The 16,832-nt window shown below is 39.7% G+C and overlaps 2 protein-coding genes across 2 annotated transcripts; both read left to right on the top strand.

Annotated features, from left to right (window-relative positions):
* The first annotated feature begins 5,621 nt into the window (after window positions 1-5,621).
* LOC112554100 lies at window positions 5,622-7,182 on the top strand. Its single transcript, XM_025221702.1, has 2 exons — window positions 5,622-6,080; window positions 6,623-7,182. The coding sequence occupies exons 1-2, from the start codon at window positions 5,795-5,797 to the stop codon at window positions 7,144-7,146; spliced, it is 810 nt and encodes a 269-aa protein (XP_025077487.1). The 5' UTR covers window positions 5,622-5,794; the 3' UTR covers window positions 7,147-7,182.
* A 2,021-nt stretch (window positions 7,183-9,203) lies between these two features.
* On the top strand, window positions 9,204-12,362 carry LOC112553634. Its single transcript, XM_025220990.1, has 3 exons — window positions 9,204-9,297; window positions 10,894-11,046; window positions 11,367-12,362. The coding sequence occupies exons 2-3, from the start codon at window positions 10,899-10,901 to the stop codon at window positions 11,996-11,998; spliced, it is 780 nt and encodes a 259-aa protein (XP_025076775.1). The 5' UTR covers window positions 9,204-9,297; window positions 10,894-10,898; the 3' UTR covers window positions 11,999-12,362.
* Window positions 12,363-16,832: the final 4,470 nt, after the last annotated feature.

Here is a 16,832-nt window from a genome sequence, read left to right as displayed (position 1 = left end):
CGCCTCAGGGTGGTTTCCTATGATCAGTACAGATTGCACCCACTACCAGAGAAACTGTAAAGAGTCCTCACCTGTTCCCAGGACTCGTCCTGCCACAGCGACGAGGAATGTGGTTTGTCGGGTAGATGCTTGTGTGCACCGGGAGCCATCACGCTTAACGAAAATAAAACTGGATGTCCTATTTCGGGTATGTTAGACCTTTCATGCATCAAACTTGTATTCCACAAATGTCTGTCATTTTTGTTCGTGTTCCCTACAAATCTTCTGCATTGAAGGACATAACACAAACTCTCCTCTCTTTATTAATATCGTGTGAATTATTTAATTTGATTTTTTACATTTTCTTTAAATAAATACTTTAATTTAAATAAATATATTTTAATAGTTTGTAACTTAATTATAACGCATAACATAGCTGTCAACTGTCATGTGACCACATGCTTCTTTACCGTTGGTGTGCAGTGAGATAAATCTGACCATTTGCAGATGCACGTGACATCAGTAGACAAATTATTTAATTTTCTTTTATGCAGAGATGTAAAATCATTAAAGATTCTTGGGGTTTTTTTATTTTAAAAGGTCAGCATTTTAGCCCAGGTCATGCGGTAGAGAAAAGTCATAAAACAATAAGTGTGATTCGTGTGTCACTTATAAGTGCCATAAATAAGTGGCCTATTATATATATGTGTGATACTTAAGTGGATATATGCCATATATAAGTGCCATACATGTGACACATGTATCATATAAATGTTTTTGTCATACATAAGTGCTATGTCAGTCTTATATAAGTGCAGTTAATAAGTGTCCTCTATAAGTGTCATCTATGTGTCATATCTAAAGTTACGAACTGCTATCAGACTACTTCATTGCTCAACATCTTTTGCTGCAATCGTATGATGTATCCAGACAACATTTTAACATCGTGTAACCTAATGGCTTCCTTCAGGCTTAGAGCAGCTTCACTCTCTGACCAAAAGCAGACGATAAAGATGTTTACAAAGTAAACAAACTTATTTATAAGTTGATTAACTGATTAGTTAAAAATATTAATTGCGTGTAGGTACAAAAAAAAAAAATAAAAATAAAAAAGAAATCAACAGAAGTGAGATTCATCTTATTGCTAGAATAGCTGTTGGCATTGAAAAAAAAACACTATCGACATTGGTGACATTAAAAAGATGACAATGAACTAAAATTTCATTTTAAAAATAAATCAGAAGTACAGAGGGATTTATTTTTCAAACATCATTGTTCAATATTTTAGCTACAGCCAACAACATGCATAACTCATTTTGCATCGTGTGTTTAAAAACATTGCAATCCATTTTGTATTATGAAACTTTACTGTACCCTTGAGCTTTTGAAAAGAAATTTTATAATTTTGCAGACTTAGTAATTGGGCACGCTGTTCAGTAGAGGCCACATTCTTGTCACTCTTAATAGCCGGTGCAACCTCTAAGGGCGGTAACGCGTGATTTCTGTCGCCAGTTGCAGCCTTTCCCGATGGTCTCCCCGCCTTCATATTTATGGCGGACAGCTTGTTTGTCCAACTGAAACTTCATAAAAATAAAAGTTTTGGGATATAATGAATCCAACAGATTCATACAACGACCTAGGAGTGTATTAAACGTTCAGATTTCATCATCATGACTTTCTAAGATGGTAGATGTATTTACCTTTGACCCCCATGCTTCAAATCGGGAACTCGACGACACACTTGTCCTTTGCTTTTATACACTTCTATTTACTCTTTATGTCTGTTCACTTGGAATTTTGCAATTGATTTTTAACCCACTTCCCATCGTCCTAGAGGTCTGACATTTTCACCAGTTACTTATTTCCGTTGAGAATGCAATATTAAAACTGCTTTAATGATATTCCGACAATGTCTATGGCATCGGTGACTAGTGTGAAATCAGTTAAGCGCTTGATAGTACTGTGCGTCAAAATAAATTTCAAAGAAATCTGAATGAACCAAAGACTGGAAAAAGGCTTTTCATCATATTGTTCGGGTACAACGGCCTGAGTTATGGCTCAAATTTCTTCTGGATACGAGGCTGAAAGGCTACTTTTATTCTTTTTTTTTCAAGGATTTTGTGTATATTTTGAAAAATAAAGGAAAAATTGTTTTTTTTATTCCCACATGAACTTCAAATTATAGTATATTTTGACATTTACGAGTTTTTCTAAATGCACTCAACACTAACAATCAGGTTTCAAAAAAATGAAACTAAGAAAATGTCAGAAAATGAAAAACTTGTTTATGATATTGCATGCCCACGTTATGATTCTTGGCAATGAAAACAATATCCACAGATAAAACAAAGAACATCATATGTGCTTGTAGTGAAGACTGTGTGTGAATGCTAAGATTCAAGATTCTTTCACCTTCTAAAGGGTATTGAGATATTAAAAATATATCTATGTTCACACACATTCTTATCTTTATAAATAGTATCTATATTATTCACATACACACACTCACTGGTTGGTTTATGATAGCTAATAAACAAAAAGCCAACAGGAGCAACAACATTAACAACAAAAAAGAAAGAAAAAAAGAAACACATTCTTTTCGTCATCCACTCATTCTTTCTTTCTTCCATCCTTTTCGTGTATGCCTGCATATGTAGTCTAATAAATTAAAGTATATGAACACATGCAAACAAAGGATAAACCTTCTGTTGTTCTCTCTCACTGCCCTTCATGTACATTCTAAGTTCTTTGCAATTTCTTTTTGTCCAAGGAGTACTGTTCATATTAACACACTTCCATCATATGCTTGTAATGAACACTGGTGTGTGTGTGTGTGCGAGTGTGTGTGTGTGCACAGAGAATACTGTGAGTAATTGTCGTCAAAGCAGACTGTTTCAAACATTCCATGACCTTTGACATCATTTATAGAGAGTAGTTTTTCAGAAAAACTTAAACTCGAATTGAGTACGCCTCGGCCAGTTTCAAAGGAAATGTGAACAACAGACTTAACATCTTCACAGAAGAGAGATCTGAGACTCACAGAATGACTTCTTTTTGACCAAAACCAGGTGTCAAACATATAATCAATTGATAGTTTAGTCGAGGTAGTTTCTTTTTATATATATATATTTAAACTTTCACAGCTATGCATTCATTCTTTTCAAGCAATAAAGAACATGAGATCTCATACACACACAGAGACTGCACCTCAATATGATTTTTCAGAAATGCCATACCTGTAGCGGGAGGTACAGAGTGTTTTTTCCCACCAGCCCACAGATGCATAAAGTGCTCAATGTTTATTTAAACTGAGTCAAAGAAGAATGAAATTCAAGGCCTTTCCTTAACAGCAACTGAGTTTTCTTCTACTCACTGCTTATTGTTAAGAAAGATGACAATATTACTGTACCCACAAGATGAAAATATAATGTATTATAGTTATGTCCAGGTTATCCATAGTGTTGTAACACATGTGTCAATCAGTGCAGTTTGATCTGCAATAGCAACACTTTTCCAGAAGTTGAAGTGCACTTAGTTTACAATACACACTGGAATAAAACATTACAGCGCTAAAGCTTGGAGCTAAACACATAGCTACAGTACTGTAAATCAGTCGTGATCATCCTTACTAATAAGGCTAAACAAGTGAAGTGGTTAAAAGTCTTCTTGAGCTTCCTAGATATTCCTGCAAATTTTGAGCAAGCGAAGCTGGTCTGGTTTCTACCCTCACCTTAGATTGACTGTGAATAGCTAAGTGTTGCAGACAAGAAGGAAGTGACAGAAATTGGTGTTTATCATTGAAAGACAAAATCTTCATGAGTGTTTCTTGCTTTGTTCCAATGTTTTGCTCCTGACGTGTTCTGGTTAGTACTGATTTGAGTCTTTCTCAGAACTTCTAGAACCATTCTTATTGAGTCCATACATTGTATCAATGGAGCTCAGTGAGAATGAAATGCCTCGAAAGAAAATGTCATGTATTCCGGTATGATACCTGTCTTGCAGAGTATGCACAGATAAGAATCACAGCAACAGTATCGCAAAAGATCCCCACCTCCCTGTTCCCCATTAACAATAAGGCTTCATTCAATTAACCAACGTAGGCGTTTAACTGAGTACCCCTTCTTAACAATTCCTCGGAAACCGGTAGATGAAAAGGTCTGCCATTCTTTGGTAAACATGTTTGAACAAGGTACCAGACGAGCGCCAGACTTGCTAGCATCAGGTGAGTTTGTCTGGACCACGTGACAGGTTTACTATAAAGGTGTTTTCCGTCTTCGCGGCTCATCTTCCCCAGAGCCTTCAGCAGTGACCGTCGTGACCCTATTGGCTGCCACTTGTTTCACAGGTAAAATTTTTACAGCATAGCATCTTCTGCACTGTCTTTCTTTCTTTTAAGACCGATAGTGTTCTAATAAATTTGGGTACGTCCACTTGAGGAAGTCAACGGAGATTCTGATTTCGATGGCTGGGTCTGGACTGTGTCGCCTTGACTCGCTGATTTCGTAAGGACCTGGGCATCAGAATCAGAATCAGAATCAGTTTATTGAATAGGCCATCGACTCTTTTCAATGGGAAGCATAACCATCAAAGATATATATCAATAGTAATATAATTTTAGGTAAGCACAGAATGCCCAGGTGCAAGTAAAGATATGCATTGTCATTTAACCATACACCATACAGTCATATAAATATGCAAGTACAAATTAATACTTATCAAATTAGTGTTAGTCACAAGACGACATATAACCAACTAACATTAACATATCTTTGGTCTAAGTCACAGTTGTTTTCTTTTATTTCCAGTGCATTATAAACAAAAGAGACAAGACGTAGTGTAGTTCGCATTCTATTATCTGACATCAAGAGTGTGAAATGGAAAAGGGAAGGGTGCTTAGAATATTTTTTAGGGATGAAAAGTTTACGAAGGTCCATATATTTAGGGCATGTAAGCAGAAAGTGCTGTTCAGTTTCAACTATGTCAAGGCAAAAGGAGCAGTTCAAACATTCTGACTGAGTTAAAAAAAATACCGCTGCTGATGGCATTTAAGTACAGTTATACCCATTCTAAAGTTTATGAAAGTATCTCTTATGCCTCTGTGTTTCAAGCAGACAAAATAGTTGTTTAAAAGAATACGAGTCTTGAATGTATTATATGGGAAATATCTTGAACTGCTTTGAATAGCATCATGCCGCTGACTGGCTGATTTCGTTAGGATCTGGGCATGTGTGTGTGTGTGTGAAAAAGAGAAAAACAAGTGACATTAAATCTTGTCTAACTATAAAAATAGGATTGGCTTGTTAACAAATATATACTTTAAAATGTTCACGATACAATTTAAAAAACAGTCTGTTGACTTTTTCCAAATTGCTTATCATATTTATATCGAAAGATTTAAAAAAATAGAAGCAGACTTTGCTCCGTTATGACTAACCTGTATTGTAACGATTTTTCACTGGCGACAGCCATAAAAAAAATAAATATTTTTGTCCCGGTAAAAGATTTTTTCAAACATGGAAATGATCATTCAAGTCAAGACATGTTTTACACCAGTTGTTCATGCAATGCTTAAGTATGGTTTAACAGTGGGTTTCATTACAATGTGATCTTTTCTCTCTGCTCTGCATGCGATGCCAGTTACTTACCCCTTAGAAGAAAAAAATTCAGTTAATGACTTAGGTGCAGATGAGTAGAAATTATTACTTCACTTAGAGTTCGACAGGCCAGTAAACTGATCACAGATTTCATATTCTACCAGCCCTCGTTTTGATGGTCAGAGCAAAAAAAAAAAAAAAAACAGCAAAGGTGTAAAGATATGGCTGAGCTCATAAAATATATATTAAAATATTTTCCATTACCTTTACTACTTAACTACCTGCCTTGTGAGTACATTTTCTGCAACCATCATTACTTCAAGGACAATTTCACTTCTCGTCCTCCATTGTTCAGAGATATGGCTTCCTCCTACTACTGGGACGAAAAAATTGAAGCTCGTTGGCTGAAAAAACAGATTGAGGAAATCATCAAAGCCCTCAACATACATCACAAGAACGTTAACATCTCCCGAGTGACCGGAAGCTCTGTAGCCATCGCCACTGGAGGTACAGTATTTCGTACAGTGTCAGTGGAAAATAAAGATGCACGACCTGTGGTCTGTTCCTATCTAAAGCTTGATTTCACTTGAGATAAAAATTGGTGTCACAGGGCAGGTACTGTGACTGTTCCATAGACATTAAAAGTTCAGTGACAGTCACTGTTCTTTACAGTTTTAATTAAGCAAGCAATACACATAATATTTGTGTTTGTTTGTGTACATGGAACATGCTTGCGATTATGTGAGTGCACGTGTGAGGATGTACAGGAATGTCAACAAACAGTTGATTTACATCTTAGTCTAACTGTTCGCTTAATTTGTTTCTTGTGTTTTGTGATATTTGATCTTTGACCCAATATTCATAAAGGCTAAGCAATTCGAATGATATTGAAAGCACACACGTACGAACAAACATAAATACAGACCGAGAGAAAGTGAGAGAGGTTAGGGAGAGAGAGAGACGGGAACATGTTAGATGTTACAGTTGCGAGGTATTTATGGAAGACAGGACAAATGGAACGAACAATTTTTTGAACATTTTGTTTCCAGGGACTGCGGCTGGCCTGGCCATAGCCGCCCCCTTCACCCTGGGAGTCACCTTGATTGCAGCCATTGTGCTGGGGATAGTGTCAGGTGTCAGTGGCGCTGTGTCTGTCGGCGCTTCTGTGACAGGACACTTCATCAAGAAGCACAATGTCAAGGAGGTCCAGAAGAAATGGGAGAAATTTCGTCTGAAGTTCCTGGAAAGGCACAACGTGAAAGATATAACAGATATGAATGCAAGAGAAAGTGGGGATGCCGTGGAAGGGGTTGGTGCTGTTGGCGGTGTGGCACGTACAGCAGGGGGCGTCACAAGCGCGATTGTAAGGGGAGTTAAAGCAGCGGGGACAGCTGCCAAAGTTGCCTCCCCTATTTTGACTGCTGTAAGCTTTGTAGCTCTGCCATTGGATTTCATTGATTTAATATCAGCTGCCCACAGTCTAGACAAAGCCAAACCATCGCCAGCATCGAAATCCCTTCAGGATATCGTAGGTTTCCTTGACAGAGTGATCAATGGCGAGTTTGATGACTGAAAGTGCTCTCACTCCCGACACAAGTACGGCGCGCAGTGAAAAGTATACTTGTCTACCCGGAGTAGAATACCCCTTCACTACGCATGTGCCAACGCTGACTTTCGTTAGTCAGCTCCATGGCAACCGAACTGTTTGTGTGTGTGAACACTGTCCTTGGTGTGACCTTCGTCTGCACGAGCACTTTTAGTTGGTTTTTTTTCTGAGTGGAAGTAAAATAATAATACAGAAATCGTTACATATATTTCTAGAGCAGCTCTGTAATTTCCTTGCGAAGCTTGACAACCCACAAAGCCGTTGAACAGTTTGTACATCTCTTGCTTTTTCTCTTTGTTTAGATAACGGTAGATTCGACATTTGATGTGGAATTTTATTTTCATTGTTTTGATATGGATTTCGATTTCGATCGGTCTGTTCTTTGTGTCTGCAGTATCAGTGATTCACTGTGCAGTTGAAATAGGTCGCCGTAGAACCGAGCTGCGGTGTGTTATTATGGTTTGAATATTAAACACAACTTTGTGGCTTTGATGTTGGTCGACAGTTTAATCAAACTAATACCGTCTTTACTTTCAGGCTTGTAGCTTGAGTGTGCATTTGCTACTAAATTTCTTGTTGTATTTCACTATGGAGTGCTTACATGCTCATTACCAGAGAAAATAAAAAGTAAAATATGCTTTTTGACAGTCGGTCAGTGAGTGAGGAGAGTGACAGAGAGAACAAACCTAGAAAAGCGAACAGACGCACGTGTGTATGTTAGTACAGTCAGCAACTCTCTACCAGCAGGTTACAGTGTTTGAAATATTTACTCAGTCGACAAGGTGAGTGAATCTTCAGCCACACCTGTTAATGTCAGCAACCACTGGCTGCTGGCTGGACTGAGAACTCTGATCACATAGTTTGCTGTGTGACAACAGACTCTACACCTCACCCTCATCTCATGAACTGGTGCTTTCTGTTCAATTTTTTTTAATTCACTTTACTTTGAGGGCTGCTAACAACAACAACAACAACAACAACAACAACAAGCCACTGTTGAATACACTGTTATGGAGAAAGCAGACGACAAATTGCGAGCATGACTCAATACGTTCATTTCATAGATTTCAACTTCGAAGTTAATTATTAATAGTACATAAAAGAGAGAGAGAGAGAGAGTGTGTGTGCTTTGCCCTTAAGTTTTAAACTTCTTGACTAGTTAATTTGAATCCATCATGCACTTGGTTGCCAAGCTGCTTCCACCAATCGTATACGAGCTCTTAACACTTGATCTTGGTAAATACATACAATTAGTAGACAAGAGATACGATTAAACAATGTGATTATTTTTAGCAAAAAGCATATGGTTAAACAGCATAAATTATTTACAGCACATGTACAAGACAGCGACATACAAAAGAAAGTTATGTTGCTAGCGGAAGTGCTATGTGCAAGGGAATTCCCTTAGTTCGAAATCATCTCAAGGTTGAAGCACTTTCCTGCTAGACGAAAGCAGCCAACCAACCAACCAACCAACCAACCTTTTCACAAAAAGACATCGATGGTCATGCACTTTGACACTGGAAGTAACTAGTTAGATGTATTAAAGTGAAGACTAAATACGGCCACCTTTAAAGACCAACCCGAATTACGGTTCTATTTGTGCAGTTTCATCCGGTTCTGAAAAACTGCTGCCATAAGCACGATGACCGTCACCGACATCCTACATCTCTTTGAATTTTAATGTATGACAGAGACGTAGCACCAGTTGATTATGATTGTCACAAAGACATTCTTCAAGTTGAAAGAAGACTTACAAGCCCAAGGGATTTGAAACCGACAGGAAAGTGTTTTGCCAAGACATCTTGACACTAAATATACACGACACTAATGACAGAAAGTGACGGACTGTCATAGACAACTGAAACAATAAGTTTTCATCATCATTCAAAGAACGAATACTGTGACATAAAAGGCAGGCAGACAGCTGGAGTACGACTGTACATTCGTCTGAGCCTGAAGATCCGGTCCACCAACTACTTTGAAAGAGGCGAGTTATAATTATCTCACCCCTAGAGGTCATCCACGAGTCGACAAGAGAACACAACGACGACACCACAGGTTCATGGTGGGTGTCATGTAGACAACATTCAAAACACTGGGGACTGCCACTGGCAGGTAGGTGTCTGGCACCTCTTTCCATACATTTCTTGACATAGTAAATGTTTAATAAATTGTATGTGGGTGTGTTTGTGTGTGTGTGTCTGTGTGTGGTGTGTTTGTGTGTGTGGGGGGGGTTGGGGGTGTTTGTGTGTGTGTGTGTGGGTGGGTGAGTGTGTTAGTGTGTGTGTAGTTACTGAATGAATGAAGGTTATCCAAAGAAAACTTCTGTACCAGTGACTTCACAGTGGCAAACGCTTCTTGTATCAAAGGAATATTTCCAAGCAGACAGTGTGTTTTACACGAAATGTTGATATATTTTACGTACCTAAGAAGTGACTTTAGGTTAGGGCAGGGGTCGGCAATTAATTTTCCCAAGGGGCCGCATGAGAAATTGCGATGGTTTCAGAGGGCCGGACTAATATAGTTAACTCAGTTTTACCCAATACTGTATATATAGTATATATACTGGCGGACAGGCCAGCGGGTCTGGGTTAGGGTCAACGGGGACCTTGATCATGTTATTATATCACAAAACTTGAATGTTCTTTAAAATTCTGGTAAGTACGTGAGCCCTCAAGAAAGATGACAAGAAACTCACGCATGATCAACACATAAAGAGTAGACAGCATTCCCCACGTCCCTAGGGAAATGTTCCCCAGCGAGAAAAGAGTCTGTGTGACATAGACTGCTGGTGCCTGTGAGTCATGAATGAAGTCTCCCAGTCGGGGTCAAATGGGGTCATGCGTGACACCCATCAAAGCTGAATCTGCTCTCCACCTATTCACTACTTTTGTGACATCTTGGCTTTGAGCCAAACAGCGTCCGGGCTTTCATGGACACTGGTAAAGTCGACATAGACGACGACACCCTGTACCCACTTTAAAGGTCTAGTGCGGAGCTTTTATTCTATGAGAAAGAAAAGCTAAAAACATGATAGTATTCTCCTAAAATTTGGAAGAATACTCCTATTCTTTAAAAAGACTGGGCCTAACACTTTCTCTGAATTTAAATTTTAAATGTTTACAAGATATGGGTAACAGTATCACTCAGCTTTCCTCACCCATTTAAAACTATTCCACCCCTCTAGGCCTTTAAACTGTCTTTCAATTTAGGACAATGTGCTGCATCGAGTAGGTGTGCCTACCTCCAACACACCTGTCACGTGACGTGTTCGCCCACACTTGTCATAGGGAGTACAGAGCTAACAGCTAGTATAAACCGTATCCCCGGTAATAAAACAGGGGTAAAGGTCTCTCAGTGATGTAGTGTGAAATATTTCTACCATCCGATTAAATCGCTAATGGTGTATCAAATAATTATGTTTTATAACGGTAAACATTGCTCAGTTATTTAAATTTAAACTTAACATAAATATGATTCTGCTCTATTCATTAAAACACGGACGTATATTAGATATTAATTAGCTCGTGATTAAAGTGTCCAATAATGTGTGTTAAATATTTAAAATATTTACGTATTTACGTTTGCTACAGTCTGGTCAAATAACATTACATTTTACTTTAAATAATAAATTCTTAAAATTTAAATTAGGTCAGAGAGTAAATTAAAATAAAAATTCCATTTTGTCTTCTGAAGTCCACTTTGTTTTAGTCACCATGGCTAACGAGGACAGAGAAGATCTTAAGAAGATGGCGCGTGAACTCCAACAACAACTATTACCGATCATAAAGGCCCTACGGAAACATCACATCAATGTCAACATCTCCAAGATCACTGGTACAACCACGTCTATAGTCGGAGGCAGTAAGTAGTAATAAACTATTTGCGACTCCTGTGTGTATGTGTGTGTTGGTGTCTTTCGTTCCTTTTTTTGGACTAACTTGCTCAATGGTCTCCATTACACCATAACTACTAACAGCTAGAATATCAAACCATAGACTTAAAATTAAATAATAAATACATTAAAGAATTTAATGAAGGCATTTCGTATGTTGCGATTTTCGAATTCTGCCTTATATTGTGAGCCTCTGTTTGAGATATGTCTGTCCTTGCCTTCTGGAGTGTCTGTGTACATGTTGTACAGTCGTTTCTGTTTCTGTACGGCGGTTGCTGTTTCTGGACAGTCGTTGCAGTGGCCTGTGGCATTGCCGCCCCCTTTACCTTGGGTGCTACTGTACCCTTTGCCATCGCCGGGGCCGTGGTGTCGGGTGTCGGCGGCGGAGTGTCCGCGGGGGCAGCGCTGACAGAGTTCGCCATCGAGCGCAAGAAGAACGCTTGGCACTTACAGAACAAGTGCCGAGACTTCTTTGAACAGTTCGTGAAGACATACGCCATATCAGCACAGAGGGAAAAGGAATGGCGCGATTGGCTGGAAGGCAAGACGTCAGACATCGTCATTTCCGCTGCTCACGCCACGGGCAAAACGGCCTTCAAAGGCGCCAAGGCCACGACTGGACTGGTCAACGGGATACGAAACCTGCTGCGCGTGACTAGAGCCGCTGAACCACTCTTAGAGGGCGGGAAGGTGGCCGTCAGGGGAGCTAATCTTGTGGGCAAGGTGTTCGTTGTGCTGAACGCTGTGACCTTACCTATTGACATCATTGACCTCGGCATCGCCAGCTATCGTCTGCACAAGCGCAAGGGTTCGCCAGCCACCGAGGAGTTCGAGAGATACATCGTCCTTTTGATGCTGGTCATCAATGACGAGGACGACACGCTGATGCAGTCTGAGGTCGACATCCGTGAACCTAAATGACATCTCTCCTAACTACCTGTAAATAATGTCATTCCCAAAATGGCATGTCCCTCATGATAACACTAATGGGCTGTGGCTGTATGTTAATAACATTTTGCATAATCAGCTGTATGACTATATTCTTTAATTTTGGTAACGTAGGACGAATAACAGTGGAAATATGTCAACACTTCACTTTATAATTAGTAACTTCAAGTCCGACCTGTAATCCTCACTGTAATATTGGGTTACATTGGGTTGTTGTGTAATAGTTTTTATCAAAAGCGTTCGTCTACTCTGACATTTAAAGTTGATAGGAACGGGTGTAACCTAACGTGCCAACGAACACTTGAACAATTTTGGTAATTAAAGAGAAACACGATTCCATTGACTGTTAACTGAGTCGTACAAGTTTGGACGAGTGCATGAAGCTTGTAAGGAGCCAGAAGGTTTCTGAGAAACGTCTTGAGAAAGACCCTCTCCACCCACCGACACCCTTATTCACCCTCTCCACCCCTGACTTGAGAGCAGCACAAAGCTTGTGAAACTCAACACATCGTGCCAGAAGGGCAAGGAATACTAATTACAAGTAAAAAGATCAGCTTTATTTTTTTAATGTTTCTGCTCTTTAGACTAACCTGCTGGTTACTAACTGAAAACAAGATACCAGGTATACGTGCGTCAGGTAAACATCCACAGGAATAAGTTTTGTCGACCTGTGGTGTTTCTAAATTGCTAAATAGTTATTCTTATACATTTTAGTTGACACTTTTGGCACACCTCCCTCTGGAACAGTTTTTAGTTATCGCTTGTAATACTTGCTACATTCCTGCGGACTACCCACTGTGAAACATGGAGCAGTAATCATGGACAAGGTAGGTCGTTTCCGGGTGAATCAGTGGCAAGCATTTTGTCTCACAGTCATCAAGCGGTGTCCAGCCTGTTGCTGACCCTTACACCACGGGTGGGAAACTTTTTTTTCTCCAATGGCCATTTTAATATTTATAACATCATTCGCGGACCATAGAAGCATTCTCGACTTAAAAACTAGCTTTCTGCATTTTGTCAAGGTATGTTTCGCCCCAATATAATAAAACTTTTACAATTGGTACTTTCCGAGACTATCTGGTACTGACTGTCCTCTGAGTCCCACAAATCGACTTTTCATTATAAGGTGAGTAAAAATATGGTTCTACTCCATGGGACAGACATTCCCCACCGTTGCCATAGACAACAGTTTCAATAGTTGCAAAACGGGTCTGGACAGTCTGTGTAACAATGGAGACAACACTTTTTTATTTGTTCACCTCTTTTGAGGCCCAGGAACACAACTTACTTTCGCTTCAAGAATTCAATTCCTAAACTCCACGAGGTACAGTTAGCACAGTTTGTAAACTCTGTGAGCCAGTCACATTGAAGCAGTCTGCTTGTCCTCATTTCTTTTGTATCAGGAGTGTAACACTGGCTGAATGACCTCCTCCACAGGTCGTTGTGACAAACACGAGGCCTTTACTCAAGCAGGTTGGTTCTAAAGAAAGTGTCGGGTGAGCCACTCACCCATTGGTCTACCACCCCGTGCAGGTGACAGGTACTTGCGTCAGAAGGTGCACAAGGTTGTGTACGAGCAGGTGCATGTTGTCCACCATAATAACACACTTTATCACCGATTTCTGGTAAGTTGAACTCTTGATTTCATTTCTGCAATTACCTGATTACATAACTAGGCGAATACCATTTTGTTTATGCTTGAAGAAGGACTTCCTGTAAACAAGTTAAAAACTATTTGGGGTTAACTGAGTTTTCCGTCGTCTTCACATTTCTTTACAGGATTTCTTATCAATCAAAGGTAAGTGATCTTTATTTCAATCATAAATCTCTTCACATGTATGCTCCTATATATATATATCATGTATAATAATAATATGCATAAATATCTGAATAAACATAAGATATGTTCACTGTGAATAGACTCGAGAAAAGTCGTGTGAGTTGGTATAATGGCATTAAAAGCGTAAAAGAAAGATAAATGTATCAAATGTATCAGATAAATCGTCTGTGGTGCAGTAAGCGATCTCTCCAACATCAGTCACACCACCTCACCTGAGCAGACGAGTAGGGCAATGGATAATTTTCGCCCTCTTTATTGGGAAAAGATATTAAAAATCTATAGCAACCCTTGAACTCGCAAAAGCAGCACACTAGTGTGTCTATCTTAACGAAACATGCGACACCCCACTGAGCTGTATTCGGCCCTGTTATAAGACCCTTGGTTTATTTTAAGTTTATTCCTTGTTACTCCTCGAGGAGCATAGAGCCGCCTTATATTTAAAAAATAAGTCCAATATTTTGCTAGAGAAAAGGAGGATTATTTATTTAACTTTTACAACATTATTTTAAATTTTAATTCCGAAAATTGATGATCTTCTATTCCTCAGAGACTGAGGTCATGGCTGAGTGGGACGAGCGAGCTGATGCCCTGGCGCTGAAGAAGGAGATCGAGGCCATCAGGGACGACCTCAACAAGCACCACAGGAACGTCAACATTTCCCGAGCCACAGGAAGCTCTGTTGCCATCGCAACGGGAGGTCATTGACATGTTGTATTCATAAACTCATACAAAACGTTCTTAGACCTAAAATATATTGAGGGAGATTGTACTGACTCCTTAAAAGCTGGTCCCTCTATGTACGGTCTCTAATACCCGATGAACCGTGATGCCACAGGACTACCTTACCTTTTTACCTGAGTAGCAGAGTTTGAAAGTACCCGGTTTACAGGACACAAAATTCGGAATTGCAAAATACACGAGGGCAGCAAACCTTCTTGGTATAATGAGGATCCCTGTCGAGGACACAAAAAGGTACAGATAATCTTATGTCCAGATATTTAGTCAGAACACTTGTAAATATTTAACACCATTTTTCTTGCGATTGTTTTCAGTGCCTGCAGCAGCCTGCGCCATCGCCGCCCCCTTTACATTCGGGGTTACCTTGATTCCAGCCATTGTCCTGGGGATCATCGCCGCCGTCGGTGGAGGCGTGTCTATCGGTGCTTCAGTCGCAGAAATGTTCATCAAGAGACACAATGTCAAGGAAGTTCAGGCGAGGTGGGAAACATTTCGTCAGAAGTTTTTTGCAACACATGAAGAAGAAATCGCAGCAGCAGAAAAGGACAATCTACAAAATCTGAACGCACAGACGAGTGGAACCTCCATCACGACCGACGACCAGTCTATCAGAACTGCTGTGCAAGGCGCTGGTGAGGTTGTGCGAACGGCCGGGGGCATCTCCAGTGCAGTTGTTCGCGGAGTTCTGAGAACGACGTCTGCGGGCATCAGAGTCACAGCACCACTTCTGTCTGTTGTCAGCGCAGTCGCCATTCCGCTGGACATCTACGACCTCGTGACCTCCGCTCTTCGTCTGCGCAGAGGCGCACCTTCCACCGCCTCCAAGTCTCTCACTCAAATCATCGAGTTCCTTGATAATGTGGCCAACGGCTCTTTTCATCGTTTATTTAATAACGACACTGATATCGAAACTGCCCTGGGACTGGACAACTCGCTTGATTCTGGCAATGACAGTGGCAATGACATTGACCATGGCAGCGAGCAAAATAATGACAATGAAAACGACTCTTTAATTTTGGATTCTGATGATTTTCTATGCAGCGCCAGTACTTTTGATTCTTCTGTGCTGACTCTTGAGCACTAGGAGCAGTTTACTTGTAACAAAAAGAAAAACAAAATGTAGTTACAAGCTATTCCTGACAAATCACTGTAGAGTAACATTTCCACCGAAGTTTTCAATATACTTACTTATATTCTCGCTGTATAATGCTTCGAGATTAGGTTCTTGTAATGTCACAATTAGTTTAATATATGTACAGCCTTTTAATAACACGACATGCTGCAAATTTATTCCTTCCAAAATATTTCTTTCGAATAAAGAAAATGTAGAAGTGTGCACAATCCTGTGTTCTTTTGTAATCGCCTGTTTGTTGGTCAGCATTCTTCATACAAACCTCTCAATAAAAGTCCAATCAGATACCAGTAATCAGATGTCAAAGGTCGCCCAGGAATTATTCGCTACTCACAGGGAGGTTTAAGCGAGAGTATGTTCTGGAAAGAACTTCAAGTTGTGATCGCAACAACAAACTTTTATTTGAAATGTACTAAAAAGAGTAAAATAATTTTCCCTTGAGTCTCGGGGTTTTCTTTAATACATGTAACTTTAACATATAAAGTGTAAGAAGCACTCTCAAACATTTATGTCAATACTTTATTTCAAGTTTTTTTTAAGACCTCACTGACAGTTACAGCACCTAAATCCCCAAACCTTTACTCTACCTTAGATTCTTTGTATATCAGAGATGTTATTTGAATGTCAGCATCTATCATTGAGGCCCAACCTGCCATTGGACTTGCTTTACAATTTAAGATAAACAAATATAACGGATGAAGACATGGGTATTTTCATGATTTTCTGAAAAATTGCGAGAATAGCGTGTGTACAACGCAGTCTTTCCCTGCCTTTGTTTCCTGTTGACCAACAGGTGAAAATAATACAAAGACCAGGTGGACACATCAGGCATGACAGGCATGACAGCTGAACTGTTGTTGTTCACTAACAGTTTTTGTTGTCACGCTTTCATGGCTGAATTTACCTGTAGTAAGAGTTTCCAATCAGTCTTGTTAGACTAAGGACACTTTTGATGGGTAGAAGCTTTTTTTCAAAAAAATGCTCAAGAAGATTTTCAATCATACACACAGAGGCTCACCTTCCACTGCCACAGAGTCTCTCACCCAAATCATTGACTTCCTTGATAGTGTGGCCCACGGGTCTTTTTTTGATTTTGT

Source organism: Pomacea canaliculata, linkage group LG13, assembly GCF_003073045.1.
Source record: "Pomacea canaliculata isolate SZHN2017 linkage group LG13, ASM307304v1, whole genome shotgun sequence".
NCBI lineage: Eukaryota > Metazoa > Mollusca > Gastropoda > Architaenioglossa > Ampullariidae > Pomacea > Pomacea canaliculata.
This window is presented reverse-complemented; position numbering and strand designations above follow the sequence as displayed.

Bases quoted from the DNA above. Each gene is read 5' to 3' on its own strand.
- LOC112553634 (XM_025220990.1), top strand. From the start codon at position 10,899: ATGGCTAACGAGGACAGAGAAGATCTTAAGAAGATGGCGCGTGAACTC. The intron at 11,047-11,366 runs GTAAGTAGTAAT...GTTTCTGGACAG, and splicing joins CACGTCTATAGTCGGAGGCA to TCGTTGCAGTGGCCTGTGGC.
- LOC112554100 (XM_025221702.1), top strand. From the start codon at position 5,795: ATGGCTGAGCTCATAAAATATATATTAAAATATTTTCCATTACCTTTA. The intron at 6,081-6,622 runs GTACAGTATTTC...TTTTGTTTCCAG, and splicing joins TGTAGCCATCGCCACTGGAG to GGACTGCGGCTGGCCTGGCC.